The sequence below is a fragment of the Tamandua tetradactyla genome, chromosome 4, assembly GCF_023851605.1.
Source record: "Tamandua tetradactyla isolate mTamTet1 chromosome 4, mTamTet1.pri, whole genome shotgun sequence".
NCBI classification, from domain to species: Eukaryota; Metazoa; Chordata; class Mammalia; order Pilosa; family Myrmecophagidae; genus Tamandua; species Tamandua tetradactyla.
Genome location: NC_135330.1, coordinates 36,616,824 through 36,633,830, shown reverse-complemented (window position 1 = coordinate 36,633,830; position 17,007 = coordinate 36,616,824). Strand labels below are relative to the sequence as shown.

The 17,007-nt window shown below is 45.1% G+C and overlaps 1 protein-coding gene across 6 annotated transcripts in view; it reads right to left on the bottom strand.

Annotated features, from left to right (window-relative positions):
* Positions 1-17,007, bottom strand: part of CACNA1E (calcium voltage-gated channel subunit alpha1 E) — a 422,025-nt gene that overhangs the window by 71,134 nt on the left and 333,884 nt on the right. For 3 of the 6 annotated variants that reach the window (XM_077157177.1, XM_077157172.1, XM_077157174.1), the window contains 11 exons: positions 15,041-15,094; positions 14,024-14,113; positions 12,394-12,603; positions 11,507-11,619; positions 9,686-9,798; positions 9,201-9,332; positions 8,664-8,736; positions 7,775-7,892; positions 5,941-6,008; positions 4,335-4,432; positions 72-128 (listed from right to left, as the gene is read on the bottom strand). In XM_077157177.1, coding sequence (XP_077013292.1) covers positions 72-128; positions 4,335-4,432; positions 5,941-6,008; positions 7,775-7,892; positions 8,664-8,736; positions 9,201-9,332; positions 9,686-9,798; positions 11,507-11,619; positions 12,394-12,603; positions 14,024-14,113; positions 15,041-15,094 — 1,126 coding nt within the window. The remainder of the gene's footprint in view (positions 1-71; positions 129-4,334; positions 4,433-5,940; positions 6,009-7,774; positions 7,893-8,663; positions 8,737-9,200; positions 9,333-9,685; positions 9,799-11,506; positions 11,620-12,393; positions 12,604-14,023; positions 14,114-15,040; positions 15,095-17,007) is intronic. The other 3 variants (XM_077157173.1, XM_077157175.1, XM_077157176.1) reach the window with 3 other exon arrangements.

The following is a 17,007-nucleotide window of genomic DNA, read 5'->3' as shown; positions in this document are numbered from 1 at the left end:
CAGGACAAAAACACATTGTCCCCACGCCCACACTTAATCACTCACAAACACGCAAACTGGTACACACATACAGGTGGCTGCTGCGTGGCTCCCACATCGACATGTGGTGTCTTCTCCTTCTGTCTCTTCTGGGAAAGAAAAACGGACAGGTTCAGTTCATCCCAACCTCTAGAAACCTCAAGCCCCACAGCCAGTAGCAGATTTCCTGTCAGAGGCGCAGAGCCCTCTGCATGTCCCTGTATTCTCCATATGCCTGCCTGCCCTCTGTAGACTCTGAACCTTCAATTCTCCAGGAAAGTTACTTTTGATGCCTTGCTACGTGCAAATAGTTGGATCTAGTTTTTGGAGCAAGCATGCAGAGACACAAAGGATATATACCATTTCATATAATATACTGCTTCAGATGCTCAAAACTCATGCCCCACAAGCACTCACACTGTCACTGAAATATCCACAGAGGTCTATTTTGGAAATTCTGTAAGTGCTGATGAATGATCTTCCCCCAAGCATTTCTAGGACAGCATAGCATATTCACACATGTGTGACTCCACAATGCATCACAACCACAGCAGATCCTGTCTAAATCTCAATCTCACAAAACATGCAGGTGAACAAATGCTCTGTTGTGCACACAGCTGAGGCCACCGAGGGAAGGAGAAACGCAGCCCAAGGGCAAAGGCAGGGCCATCCTTCTGTGGGCCACTATTCAGGTACTCCATGATGTGAACAGCACTCTCTGCATTTGTGCAATGCAGTGGCCCTGGCCACAGGCCAGGAAGGCTGGGTGCGTTCAGCTAGATAAAGCACGGTATTAAGCTTCTTAGCTTTGCAGAGAGAAAAAACTCTTCCACAGGCACACACTGTGTCCTCTCAAAGAAATGTGAGGTCGGTGGAAGGCCAGAGTGAGTATGGGTAGCACCTGCAAAGGCCGAGGGGATGCTTGGAAAACTGAGCTTCTCCATACAGGGTGAATGCTTGTGAGGAGGACTTCACATCTGAAATGCCTTCAGAGTGAGCCTGCCCCACTGCCTAGGCTGACAGACCCAGTCTGGCCCAATGGGCCCTGCCTGGACCTGGGAGAGGGGCAAATGCCACTCCTTCCCTCATAAAACTGACAGCCATCAATGAAGCACATGCTAGGCACACTAACACTGCTCAACTGCCAGGTCTCATGTCTGCAGAGGAGACGGACGCAAGGTTGGGGCTGAGGGAAGAGAGGCAGCAGGTCTGGAGCTTCAGGTGTGTGCTGCCACACCTAGGCAGAACTTACACACCCACTGGTACCGACATCATTGTGGAGATGTCTGTATGCTCCCCGACTGACGCTAACCCTGCCATGCAGCAATGCACAGGTGGGGGCGTGGTGGGGGGGTGTGTGCCGAGAAGCATGGGAGCATATAGAAACAGAAGCACATACTCTAGACAGCCAGCATGCACCCACCAGGAAAAGCACATTATACCATCTACTTGCAAATTCACAAATATCCAAATGCCAGCCCTACAAAAGCATGAGTATAACAATGTAATTATATGGAAGACTTCTCTTTCTCACACACACATATATGCACATGCACACACACAGGCCAGGCAAAGGATAGACACACCTCTCATTCCCATACAAATCAGACACACAAACTTCTTCACTGCTCCACTTATACACGCAAAGATTCAAATTTACACCCTTATCAGAATCAACATACCTTCACTCTTAAAAACACAGAGAAACATCCATATACCTCCAGCTCCTGCAAACAGGACCTTGTGTATACCTCTGTTCCTCGTGGAACAGGAAGTGCAGGTGTCATTGTTCCCATTTCAAGATGGGGAAACAGATGTTCAGAGGGCCTGAGTGGCTCTCCAAGGTCACAGAGCATATAAGTGACAGAACTAGGACTAGTGCTCAGACCTCTTGACTTCTGACAGCATTCTTCCCATGTCTCTCCACAGACATCCACATTCACACTTACACTGCAGTCTAGAAGACAGAGGTCTTGCCCACACACCCAAGCAGCCCACACATCCCGAGGGGAGCTGATGCCAGTGGCAACTTCCCTTCCTCACAATGCACATTCCACAGCCAAAGGCTGGGTTCCTGTTGCAACTGGTTGTTCGCAGCACCTCCTCTTACCTCCGGGCCCTGATGCACATGTTGCTCAGCCCCCACAGCCCTGTGCCTGCCGGTGTTCCATTCATTATTTCATCCCATACATGCTGAGTTTCTACTCTGGGCTGAGCATCTTCCCACTCACATCTCTCCAAGCCACTTCTCCCCCAGGCGTTTTCCTTCCAGTAAACAGCAGCACCACCTCTAAGTGACCGGCATTCCCACCCATCAGCATTTGGGATACTTGTGTGTGTGTTTAACTCATATTTGTGAATTCCGGAAAGGCAGGGTAGAAATTATTCAAGTCTTAAAGAATATTTGAGAGGAAGGAGAGGTTTTGCCTTTCATCATCAAAAGGCAGAGGACTGACAGAGGCCGGGCCTTCAGAGTTTTGAAAGGTGATGGCAAGGTGATGGCCATGCAGGCAAAGGACTCCTGAATGACCTTGTAAGGTGAAACAGGGGCCATTCAGGAGCCCCTTTACATGAACTCCTGGTAACCAGCCTCCAAGAGCTCCTTTCTTATTGGCTTCAGGTAGTGGATGAGAGGGTCTGGAGCCAGGAGCGGGTTCCACCCTCCCAGGGTCTCAGTCCCTCCCCACAGACACCCCAAGGCCACTCATACAGTCCAGAAGCAATAGCAGGAATTTCACGTTTCTAGAGCCACTTCTTAGCCTCTCCTCTAATACCTTCCTCTCTCACTCTGCAGAGATCAGCCCCACCGAGGACTCAGGACCCAGAGCCCAGGATGACTACCCCTACCTTGCTACCAACTATAGGTCCAGGGTGGGTCCTTCTAAGAGTCTGTATTCATTGCTCCGCCTTCTTTACCTTCCATTCTCTCCCTAATCTACTTTAGCCATCTCTGTTCCCACTGTGCTGCTAAAACCTCACTAACAACTTTGACTTTGCCAAATCCAATGGGTATTTTTCTGTCCTCATCTTTTGTGATCTTTTGATAGTATTTAACACTGCTATCTACTATCTCGTTCCCAAAAAGTTCCTAAAAAGTTCCAATACTCCAGGCTTCCTTATTCTGTCTCCTAACTCCTGGGTACTACCTCTAGGTCTCCTTGACTAGTTTCTCCTTGGCCAGACCTATAAACACGAGTACTTCAACCCTCTGTCCTCAGCTTTTCTCCTCTCCACTCCTACTCTCTCTGGGTCATCTCACCCATGCTGATTGCTTCAATACCATCTAAAAGCAAACAACTACCCCCACAACTTTATTTCTAATGCTGACTTCTCTTCTAAGCTCTACACTAATGTAACCAATGGCCTGTTCCACATCTCCACTTGGATGTCGTATAGATATCTCAGATTTAATGTGGTCAAGCTAAACATTTGAGTTCCACTACTCTCCAAGGTGTCAGTAAACACCATCTACCCTTTGCTTGGATCCCAATCTTCAAACCTGGGAAATATTTGGTCTTTTCTCTTTTCTTCATTTTTGCACCCACCACATTTAATCCCTTAGCTCATCCAAAAGGCTCTGCCTACAAAATTCTTCCTGAATAGGATCGTTTCTCATCTCCCCTGCTGCCACCATCCTGGTCTAAACTGCTGCCACCTCTTACCTACTTTACTCCAGGAGACAACCTGGTTTCCCCACCGCTGTTCTTGATTCTTACATTCCATTCTCCACAGAGCAGAATGATCTTTTACAAGTGTGAATCATCTTATACCCATCCTTCCACTTTATAAACCTTTTTGTGGTTGCAATGAGAATGAAGCTAAAAAAATCTTTAGGCTGGGCCGAAAGGACATCCACAAGCTACCTTATCCTACCTCTCTGAACTTGCCTCCTTCTATCCCCGCTATGTTCACTACACACCAGCCATATTGGACTTTGATGAGCTCATGGGGAAAACCCTGCTCTCAAATGTCAGCTTGACAAATATGACAGCTGCCTCCAACTCATTCAGGTCTCTGCTAAAATAGTGCCTCCTTAGAGAATCCCTCCCTGATTGCACTAAGATTCTTCCTTTGACTTTTGTCACTCTGCTTCATTGCTGTTTTATTTTATAACACTTATCTCTATTTGCACTTGTGTGTTTCTCTCTCACCCTGACTGAAATAAAAGTTCCATGAAAAGAAAGACTCTGTGTTACTCACTGCATCTATTCCCAGGAACAGTTCCTGGCACGCTCCTATAATAAATAGTTTTTGGAACTGATGAATTGGCTGTTACCATGGGAAACAGGTCAATGGGGTGGGGGCAGCCAACTCACTCGATAGAAGGCATGTTGGGTGCGGACATCGGGCTGACCTCCTTGGCCTTCTGCAGTGCATGTTTCTGGTTGAAGGCCTCCTCTTCCTCCTGCTCATCCTGGACACAAAGTAGAAATGGTTTTGCCTGGGATCTCCATGAAGGAGAGTAGCTTCCCTGGGCTCTACCCAAAAGAGGTGCTGAAGGCTAGGTGAAGTGAGGAAAACAGGAAAGAGGTTAAGCAAAGCAATATGAGGTTGGGTTGGCTCAGAGAACTCAGATGGCCAGGGACCAGGCCCCTTGGGGACAGGAGAATTGACATACAGGTTCTCCTCATCTCTGGAAAAGTGAGCAATGCTTTCCTCTGCCCTACCCAAAGGAAATCAAGAGAGCTGGTGGAAGTCTACCCCAACCCCTAGTCTCCAGTGGAGCTGGCCACAGCTGCAGAGATCAGAGGCAGGAGCCAGCACTTCCCAGATGGTCTATAATGTCTAGAAGTAATCAAGGAGAGGCCTTCTAGGCAGAGTCCCTGGAGTAAAGCACTGAGGCTGACGGCTTCCCTCCAGGCTTTCCTCCCTGCATAGCTAAGTGGTCCATTCCTGGGTGCTCAGGCAGAGACTTTACCCTTCACCCACATTTCAGCTTATAAATGTCCCTCTATGCGATGACATCGAGGAAAGCCAGCTCAGGCAAAATGAATACAGTTACCACTAATACTTGTATCTTTGTGGCATGCTATGGATTTCACATAAATTATTTTACTTGATCATCACAGTAATCCTGCATGGTATTCAGGGCAGATATATCCTTCTCATTTCACATGTGAGAAAAACAGTGTTAAGGGAGGGCAGGGGTCTAGTCCAAGCTAAAACAGCCAGTAAGTGGTAAATTAGACACAGCTTTTCAGATTCTAAAACCAGTATTTTCCCTACCATACCATGCAGATGAGAAGAACCTCAGAGATGTAGAGGAGAGCAGACAGTGCATCATAGAAGATACAGAGGATGCTCAAAAAATATGAACAGGATGCAATGATGTCTCTGTCCAAACATTTCACTGTGTGGAAGAATATTTTTTGCTCATCTCTCGATCCATTCCACTGCAATTAATATTGCCTCTTCCCCTAGAGTAATGAATCAATCAAGAAAGGATCTTCTCTTTGAGAAATAGAGTGTTTTGTTTCACTGAGACTTCTCCCGGATGACCTGGATCCCTGGAATACCACAGCAGTCATAGACAGGAACTGTGATACCCTGTCCCCTCTCACAACAAAACCCAGAGGGTTAAATCCCATGATTGAGGTCACACAGCCATAGGTCATAGTAGCAGTGGGGAACTTAAATTCAGGGATCTTTACTCATGTCATAATCCTGCAAAGGAACGCTTTGCAGGCTTATGGGGTTTGAGCCATTATTTTCTGTATCCCACAGAGAACAGACTGGCTAAGGCTCACCAACTCAATGAAAGTGATCAAGGCTTTCCTTGTGGGTGTGTGACTCTCACTGCCCAGAGACCTCTGAACAGACCTTCCTATACCAATCTAGGCAGTCTTTGGGGGAGATCCCCAAAGGCCAGAGGACACCCAAAGGCACTAGAGAACTATCAGATTCCTAGAGAATAATGCTCACCTTAGTCAGTTCCTGGGCATTGGCCAGATTGTCCACAGCAATAGCCAAGAATACATTGAGCAGAGTGTCTGAGGTAATGAGTTAAGGATGGGCGAGTGAGAGAAGCAAGAGGCTTCAGCAAGGCTGAGAGGGCATCCCCCTGTCTTTCCTGCCTAGGACACCAACAAGGACAGAAGTTACCTCCCAAAAGTCATTTAAGCAAGGGCTCTGAGGGAAGGGAAGGAAATGTTCTACAACTCTGTTTCGGGGAGAAAGTCCTCCCTCCTTCTATACAGATTATGTCCTTGCATAGGACCAAGGAAACGTCTGAATCAAACCACCAAGGGGGCCAAAACAGGATGAGGAGCCCTTTGGATTGTTGGGGCCTATACCCATGGCAATAACAAATCAGCATTACTGAATAATGTGATGCATGGGCAGCTCAATGAGTTCCATCTCTGCTTTCTGGAATCCTGGAAATTTAGCCCACCTGGACAAATGGGCGTCCTGTTATCCTGTGCTTAAAGATGAAAAGAAATGAGATCCCACAGCCCACATCATTGACCAGCTTGCAATAATGGGATATAAACTTACTTCGCTCAGTCTTCTTATCAAGGTCCTGAAAGGCTACCTTATTTCATTTAACCAATGCCACAGAACAGAGAAGAATCATCATATAATCCATTTCTATTCCATGCTCTCACCCCTGAAATTCCAATGTTCCAACTGCCATGGATATCTATCTTATGCGGCACACAGAACTGGCTCTAGAATCATAGTCCAGGCCTGACTCCCCTCAGAATAATAGGGAATCAAGAAGCAATGGTGACAAACCGGCTTTCCATTTCTGTGACTCACCACATGGCTTTCTTTTTATGAATTTCTTATATTTAGCTTATAGGCAGCTATGGACCTTACAAGTTTTTTAGGGCAAAAAAACGTATAGGAACATCTCTTCTCTATGAGACTATGGAAAATGCAGATACAGCTGCATTATGTTGCTCTCCCTTTTTACTCTACCAATCCCAATTCATGGCAAGTCCCATTCCTCTGAAAATATATAATGATTGTAGAGCAATCTGCAGTTCATAAAACCCATTCAAACAGACGGTCTCATTTAACAGCCTTCACAAGTAATAAAGGAGATAGATATTGTTATCCTCCTTTCAGATGTGAAAAACAGATGCTCAGAGAGATTAAAGAAACTTCCAGAGGTCACACAGCTGGAATTCAAACCCAAATCTTCCTGGTCTAGAGCCTTTGACCAGGTATAGGCTTTGGATTTAGATAGACTTGGTTTCTAGTCTCCTTTTACAACTTACTAGTTGTTTGATTTTGATCAAAGTTATTAATTCTAAGTCTTATGGGGTAAAGATTAGATGAAATAGTGCATGTAAAGCACTTAGTACAGGGTCTCACCTATAGTACAAATACAATAAGTGCTAGTTACACTTAGTAGTATTAGTCTTAACACTAGCATATTTGAGATCTTACTGTGCAGCAGATACTGTCCTATATTAACATGCAATTGATTCATTAATATTATAATCTGTCTACTAGTACAGCCTAAATTGACCTTTGTCCCATCTTCTTTTCCCTGGCTCACAGTACCTCCAACCATTCACTATGACAGCCTCATATGCGTACACTACTATAGATTTGGATGATACTCTGTTTTGTTTATATAGAGTATATTTTGTTTTTCTTATCTACCCAACTAGCATATAAAACAGGTTCCTTGTTTTCCTCAGTACATAAAGCAATGCCCATCCCCAGTTTCACCACCACCACCACCAATACTTCTGTAATGCTTATCCAGGCAGGCAGCACAAAGAGGAGCATCTTTCAAGGATACAGTTTCCAAACAACGTGAGCACAATAAAATAGATAGCTGACCACATGCCTGAACTGACACCACCCTGGGAGCGGATCCCGTTGTACATCACTTCATTCCAGTCCTCCCCTGTCAGGATCTACATAAAGCAAACAACAGGCAGATCAGACTCCTGGGAGGTTTGACAAAACGGAGTTAACATAAAGGGTACATTGCGGATCTAGAACTTTCCATCTACCCTCATCCTGGCAGGATGGTCAAAACTTCCTTTTAATATGAAGGAGAATTTTAGATATTTGAAAATGGAAGGGAGGTATCAGAAAAAAAAAAAGGAAGAAGAAAAGTAAGATACTATTCCTGAAACTGCAGAGCTACCCGAACCTCCAGCTTTGCCAGGCCCAGGTGGAAATCACACAGGCAAGGTGGTCTCATCATTACCTGACTGCCCCGTAGTTGCTGAGACAGCAGTACTATTGGGAAGATCTTGTGAGCTCCAGTTTAGGAAACTTGGGTTCTGGTCTAGCCTCAGATTCTGGCTAAACAGTGTTTCTCTTTAACTCTAAGTTACCATGAGTTTGCACCATTTAAAAAGTTTGTGTGTGTGTGTGTGTGTGTGTGTGTGTGTGTGTGTGTGTGTGAAAAAGATACTTCATTAAATGGCACATGGATTAAAAGATGCCGCTAGATTTCAGGAAAGCTTGCGACTGAAAGTCTGAGACTCAATCACTCCTATAACCTCACAAGTGCAGAGGGGAGGACAGTGAGCTCATCACAGTAAACCTCCTTTAATATTCCAGGGTAGGAGTCTGGAGAGGAAAACAGTGTTCTCCTAACATTTTAACATTACCTTGTAGTATGTAGTCCAAGAGACCCCCCCATAACACTATTTGCCTGTCTGAAGGCCTCATACCTGGAATACGGTCATGATGGCTGCAGGGAAGGTGTCAAAATTTGCTGAAGGAGTCCCATCATTAAAATTAAACCTAAAAAGGAAATTCAGAGAGAAGAATGGAATGAAAAATGTCAAACATCAAGTATACCCTTCCCAAGATTACTGGGCTTTCACAGTTTCTTATCCCTTTCTCCACACCCGCTCTTCCCTGCTTTGTCCCAGTTCCATGCAACTTATGAAGATGACATTAGTGACTTCTACTGATGGACTGTGCACTTCAAAGGGTGTGGAAATAAAAAGAGGGCTGGGTTGATCCTCAGTTACATGGCTCCGCGCAATATATTTCAGGGACATGTCCCGGAAACAATAATTCTGTATAGCCTAAAAGGATTAAAAGGAGAGACATTTGTCCCATACATGGATTCAGTGGTAGATTCATGGCATGGACAAGAGCAAACAAAATGGTAACATGATAATTCAACTAATGACAGGCTAAAGACGGGGTTTTGGGCACAGCACTGAATGGCTCCTTCAGATGGAAAACTCTGTGCGTACCTGCCTCCAAACAGCTGCATCCCCAGGAGAGCAAAAACAACAATGAAGAGGAAGAGGAGGAAGAGCAAACTGATGATGGACTTCATAGAACTCATCAAGGAAACCACCAAATTCCGTAGGGATGCCCAATACCTAGAAAACCCAGACAATATTACCCCTGTGGACACTGAAGGCTAAGTCAACTCCAAGTCCATCTGCCTGGGGGGTCATGAAAGGAGCTGCATTTGTACACTTCTAGGAAGTGAAGGATGGCAGGCATATGTTCCTCCCTTTGTACATGTGGCACAAGATCTGGGACTATAGATATTTTTCTGGTTTGGTCTTTAGAAAAGAAGGAGGAGCTAAAGAACAAAGGCGGGGGTTGAGGTAGGGAAGGGAAACACGTGGTAAGGGGTCTTTGGAGAGGGAAAGAGAAATACAATAAGGCAGAGAGGAGTTTCTACTTTCAAAAGTGGGTGGGAGGTGTCCAAATTGTGATCACTTACTTGGTTATTTTAAATATTCTTAGAAGCCGGAGAGCCCGTAAGACACTGATTCCAAAAGATGTACCAGGCCTGAAGATTGCCCAGACCACTTCAAAAATGCTGCCCACAGTGACCTGAGGAAGCCAAACCCAGCCACAGTTAAAGGAAAAGACAATGAGGAAAAGAGGAACATCTTGGTAGAATTCAGCACAAAACCAACAGCTCACGTTGGGAAATAGTGAAATTAAAACTCTCCCCTCCCCACCCAGCCCTCTCTCCAGATATACTCATTTGTGAAGCCTGCCAAATTAAAACACAGCTCTGCAATCTTTCTCCCCACTGCCCTCCACTTCCCATATTAAACTTTTTTTTTTTTTTTTGGATGGGCAGACACCGGGAATAGAACCTGGGTCTCCAGCATGGCAGGCGAGAACTCTGCCTGCTGAGCCACTATGGCCCGCCCCATATTAATTTTAATTCTTCATACGAATAGCCTGTTTTTCTGACTCCCATCCTATCCTTAGTGAAAACTCTAACAGCCAGTTATATCTCCTGCACAAATTAAGCAGCCATGACTGCTCTTATATAACACCATAAATAGCAGATAAAGCAAACTGGGAAACCAATTTGAACTAATACGGGCTGTGTGCCAGTACACAATCTCTGAGAAAGGGTGCACTGCACATTCTCTCATCATCCTTGACTTCAGTGCTAACAAAAATGCTGTGGCCAACTATATATTAAAAATCTTTCAGTCACTCAGGTCCCATGAACCTCAATGAGACAATACTTTTGACACAGAGTCTGACTGCTATAAAAAAATACCAATTTCAAATGATCAATTCAACTTATTCTTTGTTTTCATTACATATTTACTGAATGTCTACTATGTTCCAGACATTGTGCTAGGAAAATCAATAAAAATTAATCCTCAGGCAATCCTGAAAAGTATGTTATTATTTCCAACCTGTACCTGAGGAAACAAGGGGTAGAATGGGCTTTTATTGGCTGTTATGCCTGAAAATTGTATGTTCTGTATCCAGAACCATATGTTTCACGTCAAAATATAGATTGGCGAGTGCTCAAAATCTTTAGTACGTAACTGAAGATTTTGCAGAAAGAGAAGTGGTTCAGGAACCCAAAATTCTGAGGTTCTGTGTGAACTACACAAGTCGGCCACTGTTTACTCATGTGTAAATGGGAAGACTAACTCTTGATAACATAATGTCATATATAGGACTCTTGTAAGGAACAAAGGAGGAAAAAATGTACTTGAAAACTGGTGGCAATATACAAATGTATATATCGGGATTACTGAAAAATTAGGGAGCCGTGTGAAACACTCTATGTGGAGATTTGCTAATAGAAGCGTATGTGTGTATTTGTACAGGGGTACATCTTTCCCAATTTTTAATTGAACTAGAAAAAATCCTCAAAGACATATATTTCTCTTTTGAATCAAACTACCTTCTTGAAATCAAGCCCTTTTCCTCCCCCATACTCCACGTATCCCCACCAGGTTTCCCCAAAATAAATGGTTTAGAATTCTGGCAATGGCTGCATTTGCTCTGTAAAAATTCACTGAGCTGTATACTTAAGAACTATGACTCTACAGTATGTTATACTTTAATAAAATCTGTTTTTTAAAAAAAGCTTTAAAAATTCAAACCATTTCCTCTGTGGCTAGGATTCAGTCACTCCTGAACTCTCCTAATCTTATCTAGTCTCCTTTTACAGATGCTGAATGTAACGCTTCATGCTGAGTAATGCAGCAAGCTGCTTACCTAAAACCTTGGCATATCAACATGAAGCAGAAGGATGGGCAGGCTTTCGAACACTTACCCCAAAATCAAAGCAGTTGAATGAAGAGTGAAAATAAAGGCGAGGCCCCATGCCATACATCTTCAGGGACATCTCCAAGAGGAAGAGTCCCAGAAACAAAAATTCTGCATAGTCTGAAAGCATTAAAAGCAGAAACATGTGTTCGACAGATAGTAGGTGCTCCTCCACTCCCTAACCTAATGCACCCCCGACAAGGAGCCCTCAGGAACATGAGACACGAGCAGGACCCACAAGTTTGTGAGCACATTCTGTGACTGTGTCATGTCAGTGCTGGGCAAAGCCTACTGATGTCTGAATAGACTTTTACCTGAGGTGAGTTCTGGGAACACTCAACAGATCAGCTTTGCTCTCTTTCAACAGATGGGTCTGTCACTGGCCTTTAGATGGCAGAGAGTCCTCAGGGGAAAAGAAGGGCTTTCCTGCAGTTTTGATGAAAGAGCTGGACCCCTCTTTCCCACTCCCATCACTGACAGTCTCCTGGTCCCACTCACATGCAGAGACAGCCTGGCAGCCTTTCCCAGAGCTGACCTGCAAGTGCCCATTTTGGCCTACTTGAGTAACCCATTACTCCCAAAGATCCTTCTCCACAGGTCTTTGGTAACTAAAAATCCCTATACCATTGTGACTCCTGGGATCTAGGTGAAGGCCTTAGATCATCCAGGGTGTAACACTATCTTGTTGACTCATCAGCAAAGTTGTGTTTGTGACAATCTGGTCTTCTTAAGGACTACTTTGGCCTCACTCAGAATTTCCCGCAGGTCAGGTGAAGAGGAACAACTCTGGGCTGGCAGAACTACACCAAGCCTTAGCATGAATCTGTGTCCTCCTCCAGACACACACCAGTCAAGCCACCCCACAGGAGGGGCCACCAGTCACTGTTCACTTACAGAGGAGGTGGGTGAGCCACTGGGGCTGGTTGTGATGGACGATGGCAACGCAGGCGGTATTGAGAGCCACAAGGCTCAGCACAATCCAGTAGAACACCTGGGATTTCACCATGTGGCGGATAGAGATGCGCAGAAGCCTCTCCTTATGCCGGAAGTAAGAGGCCCCGTCCACCTTTGCACTTTTGATACTTGCTCGGGCAAGAGGAGTGCCTGGTGGGGGATGAAAGAAGAAGGAAGAATGAGGCTGCAAAATTTCCTGAGACCTTCCATGACAAGGGACATTCAAAGGGCTAGGTGGGCAGCTTCAGTCTCAGGGCAAGGGAACCGCCTCACTGCAGGCCTGGGGAATCCCAACGTTGCAGCCTAAGTCCTTTCCACAGGCCGAGATCGCTTGTTTTCCTTCATGGGTACTGCTGGTTTTAGGAAATTGACAGATTCCCTGCAGGACACCAGGCAAACATCAAGCATCTTGAATCCTAATAGGATCATGTTTATGTTTCTAACAGATTGGGTTCTTCTCTAGCCTTGCCTATTAAATATGCTTCAGGCGCTAGAATCTGCTGCATTTGTGATACTTCTACCACTGGCAACATAAAGCAGCAGTGAGCTCTGTAAACCCCTTCTGCTTTTAAGCATGAAGTGAGAACTTTCCTTTTTTCTGGGGAGGAAAAACCTGCCATCAGCCAAAATCTCTACGAGAACCCGGGATTGAACACCAGTGTGATGGTTTGAAGCAGTATGTATCCCAGAAAAGTATGTTCCTAAAGTTAATCCATTCCTGTGGGTGTAAACTGTAAGAAGGATTTTTAGATGAGTAGGATCTTAAGATGTGACCCATTTCATTCAGGGTGGGTCTTAATTCTCTTACTGGAGTCCTTTATAAGAGGACAAAATTCAGACAGAGAGAGAGAAGGTCGTGGAAGCAAGAAGCTGGAAGCAATGAAACCCAGAAGAGAAGGAAGAGACCAGCAAGTGCCACCATGTGCCTTGCCAATTGCAGAAGAATCCAGGATCACTGGTAGCTGCTCTGCAGGAAGAAGGTATTGTCTTCATGATGCCATGAGTTGAACATTTTTGTGGCCTCAGAACTGTAAGCTTGTAAGCTAATGAATTCACATTACTAAAAGCCAACGCCGCTTACGGAATCTACTTTGAGGAGCTTAGCAAATTAGAACAACTAGTCATGTTAAGAGGTTGTCAACAGGAATTATTTAAAGCATTTTGGGGGTCACTGAGTTAAGCAAATGACTTCTGGTTCTCCAATCTGGGCCACTGATTTAGAAGCAATAGGTCTTCTGGATCCTTTTGAATAATATCCCAACATGGGTTCTTATTATCGTACCCATGAGAGATGGGAAACATCTCCAAATGGGATACATCTACCAAAACTGAAGAACTGAATTGGCTTCTTAACTCAGAACTCCTCATTTTACATAAACACCATTCCTTGGCCCAGTTTTTTCTGTAAATCATCATCATCTACATCAAAGTTCCATGTTTAATATCCTCAAGTTACGGTTTCTTTGGATTCTCATCCCCCTTGTAGCCAGGAGAGGTACTCCTCAAAAGGCAGGATCTTCCTTTTTATGGAAGATTTAGGGACAAAAAAGACCTAACTGGTTCCACTCACCCACAGAAGAGATATCAACGCAGTGCTCATCACTGGAATCTCGGGTCATGGCCTCGGTCCGGCTCCTTTTGATTGTTGCCCTTCGAAGCACTACACCAGGGAAGGGGAAAGGCCAGTGAGAGGCCACTAGGACAACCAGATCATTCTGGTCAAGTTTTGAGGACTGTAGGCTAAAGGCCTTGTGCCAAGAACCTGTGTCACAGGTGTTTGCGCCTTTAAAACCCGAGCCAATTATAAAAATGGAGGACATCTACAAGAAACACGTGTCCCATGTTCCATGAGTCTTCTGGAATCCATGTTAAAGCTTATCTAATTACGGTAGGTACACAAATACTCCTTATCTGTTTATTATGGTTCTTCTTGAACAACACCTCCTTCCTGGTCATGAATGTAGTCCCCAGATGACCCCAGTAAGTTTTTTTAAAAGACCCTTTATATACCATTAGTTATGGGATGATCTTTTCAATACACATTACCAATCACATGCTCTGAAACAAAGCAACTCTTAGGTTCCATTTTCATCACTTTAAAGGCATTTAAATTTGGGACTCAATTCAGTTCAAATTTTTTTTTTTGTAAGCTGTATTGTGGGGGTCACATTTTATTTTTTTTCCATGTGACTATCCCATTATTGCAGCATCATTTGTTGAATTTTTTTTTTAGAAAAATTTAGGAGGAGTGCATGAGCCAGGCATCAACCCCAGGTCCCCTGCATGGCAGGCAAGAATTCTACCACTGAACTACCCTTGCACCCCCTCCTTCAATTTTTTTATTTGTTTGCATGGGCCAGGAATCGAAACTGGGTCTCCCGCATGGCAGCTGGATATTCTATCAGTGACCCATGTGTACACCCCCAGTTCCCTTCATTTTACAGCATGAAGGTTTTTATGACAGATTTTTACTTCAAATTCCAGAGCGCCTCTCTTTAATTTTTTTCTCCTCTTTTGACGAGAGAGACGGCCACTGCTTAAGAGGAGGCAAATACAAATGGAGGAAGGTGGTGGAGCACCTCCTTACCTTCCAACGCCGATGTTCCAGCATTTTTATTTTCTTCAGCAAGCATGACTTCCTCTATATGGAAACAAATGGTTTAGTGAATTATCTGTAAATACCAAGAGATTTTGCAAAACAGAAATCTTTCAGGGACTGCTCTGACTCCGGGGCAACAGGGAGAGAGCAAAGAATTCAGAGGTGGTCACAAGCACCAGCACTGCAAAGAAATCAAGGGTCACAGAGGGCAAATTTGCTCTGGAGGAGGGCAAATAAGAACAGAAGGACGTTCTTCAGTGAGGGGCCCTGGGGAACGCTGGTGGAATTCAGCTCCGTGTGTGATAGGGGCACCCAGAGCCGGGAAGGAAGAAGTAATCTTTTTAACCAAAATCGCCTAAATTGATACGAATGAAAATTTACCTTTTCTTTTCTTCCACCTAGGTTCCTGTCTTTCCTAACTCCTCGAATTCTCACCACCTTTTTTTTTTTTTTAACATGGGCAGGCACTGGGAATTGAACCCTGGTCTCTAGCATGGGAGGCGAGAACTCTGCCACTGAGCCACCATGGCCCACCCACACCTCCTTTTTTTTAACCCCTTTTTTTTTCTAGAAATGTGAACGACCTTAGTTTCTCTTCTCTGGGTCCTAACATCAACCTTCCCCCATGTTTTGGGGTCTATCCTGCTTACTTTTTTGAAGAGGGGTAGGGGAGGACAGCTGGAGGCCTTCAAAGGGAGGAGCAGGGGTTGTGGGCTTACTTCCTCTAGTCCCCACCACCTCCGCCCTGCCTTGGTCAGGCAAAACTTGAGCTAAAGAGGCCTGGCCCCACCCCTGGGGCTCTTGGCTCTCAGCCTCCCAAGGAGCAAGCAGTCCTGTATTCCACAGAGGTGTCATCATCAGTGGGATGCTATTTTCTGCCAACATTGGTTGAAATGAGCCTCACTAGGACCCCTCCAAATGCATCAACAAAATAGTCCTTCTGTCCATGTCAGGGGGGCTCCTGAGGGATGTGGACGGGTTTTAATAGCAGGACCAGGAACTGGAGGCCTGAGCAATCCTTCCCAGAGATCCCAGCTGCTGGGGAAAAGCTTGCGGCAGAGCCTATTAAACAATGGTTTCATTTAAGCATTTGTAACAAGTAAAAGGACAAGTAAGAGAGGGCAAAGCCATTTCCATAATTCCACCTGCATATAAAACTGTGAGTATGTAATCTATTCCCCAGGGAGGGGGCCATTTGGAGTCTCGGACAGTACTGACAGGATGATCATTACACTGAATCATAAATGTTTAGCTTCCTTTTTTAAGTACAGCCTCTGGTGAAACTCTAAGTTAACAGGTCAAATGTTATTGGTGGGGTGTTTCTTTATGCAGGCATAGAGGACATTTTATGGCACACGTCTCAAGGGCATCATTTTAAAATTCGGTACTTGTTAAAATACCTCACAGCAACAGGAATTGCCTCCATTAGAGAGGCCCTTTTGTTCTACAGCATCTGGGCTTTCGGAGGACCCTCAAGGCAGAGGCAGGGGCTAGGGTGCAACCCAGTACCTCTGAAACGCCTTCGAGGGCTCTGAATGTGCTAGAACCACCCCAATGCCTTTTGCCAAGTTTGCTTTCGAACTTGAGTCTTTCCAGGGAAATGTAACCCATATGTCTCTGATTCACTCACGCTCCATTTGTAAAGGGAAGGGCCAGGAAGCACAACTTGACGTCGTAGTGCGTCTTTTTCTTAGAAGGAGGAGAAAGCTGGCTTTGCCAACTGGGAGAGAGTAGAGCCTTGGGATTTTGTATGAATTTGCACAGCAGAGCCAAGATTTGCCACAGACTGCACCGCCTGCCCCTGTGCTATGTAGGACCACAGTGCCGGCCGGCAGGGCTTTCGGTTCTGCTGCCAGCTTGCTCGGTGGCCTGTCAGCCGGCGCCTCCGAGGAGGAAGCCAAGGATGGGTTTGTGGAAGCCAAGACTGCACTGCCTGCCTGGCCTAGACACAGATC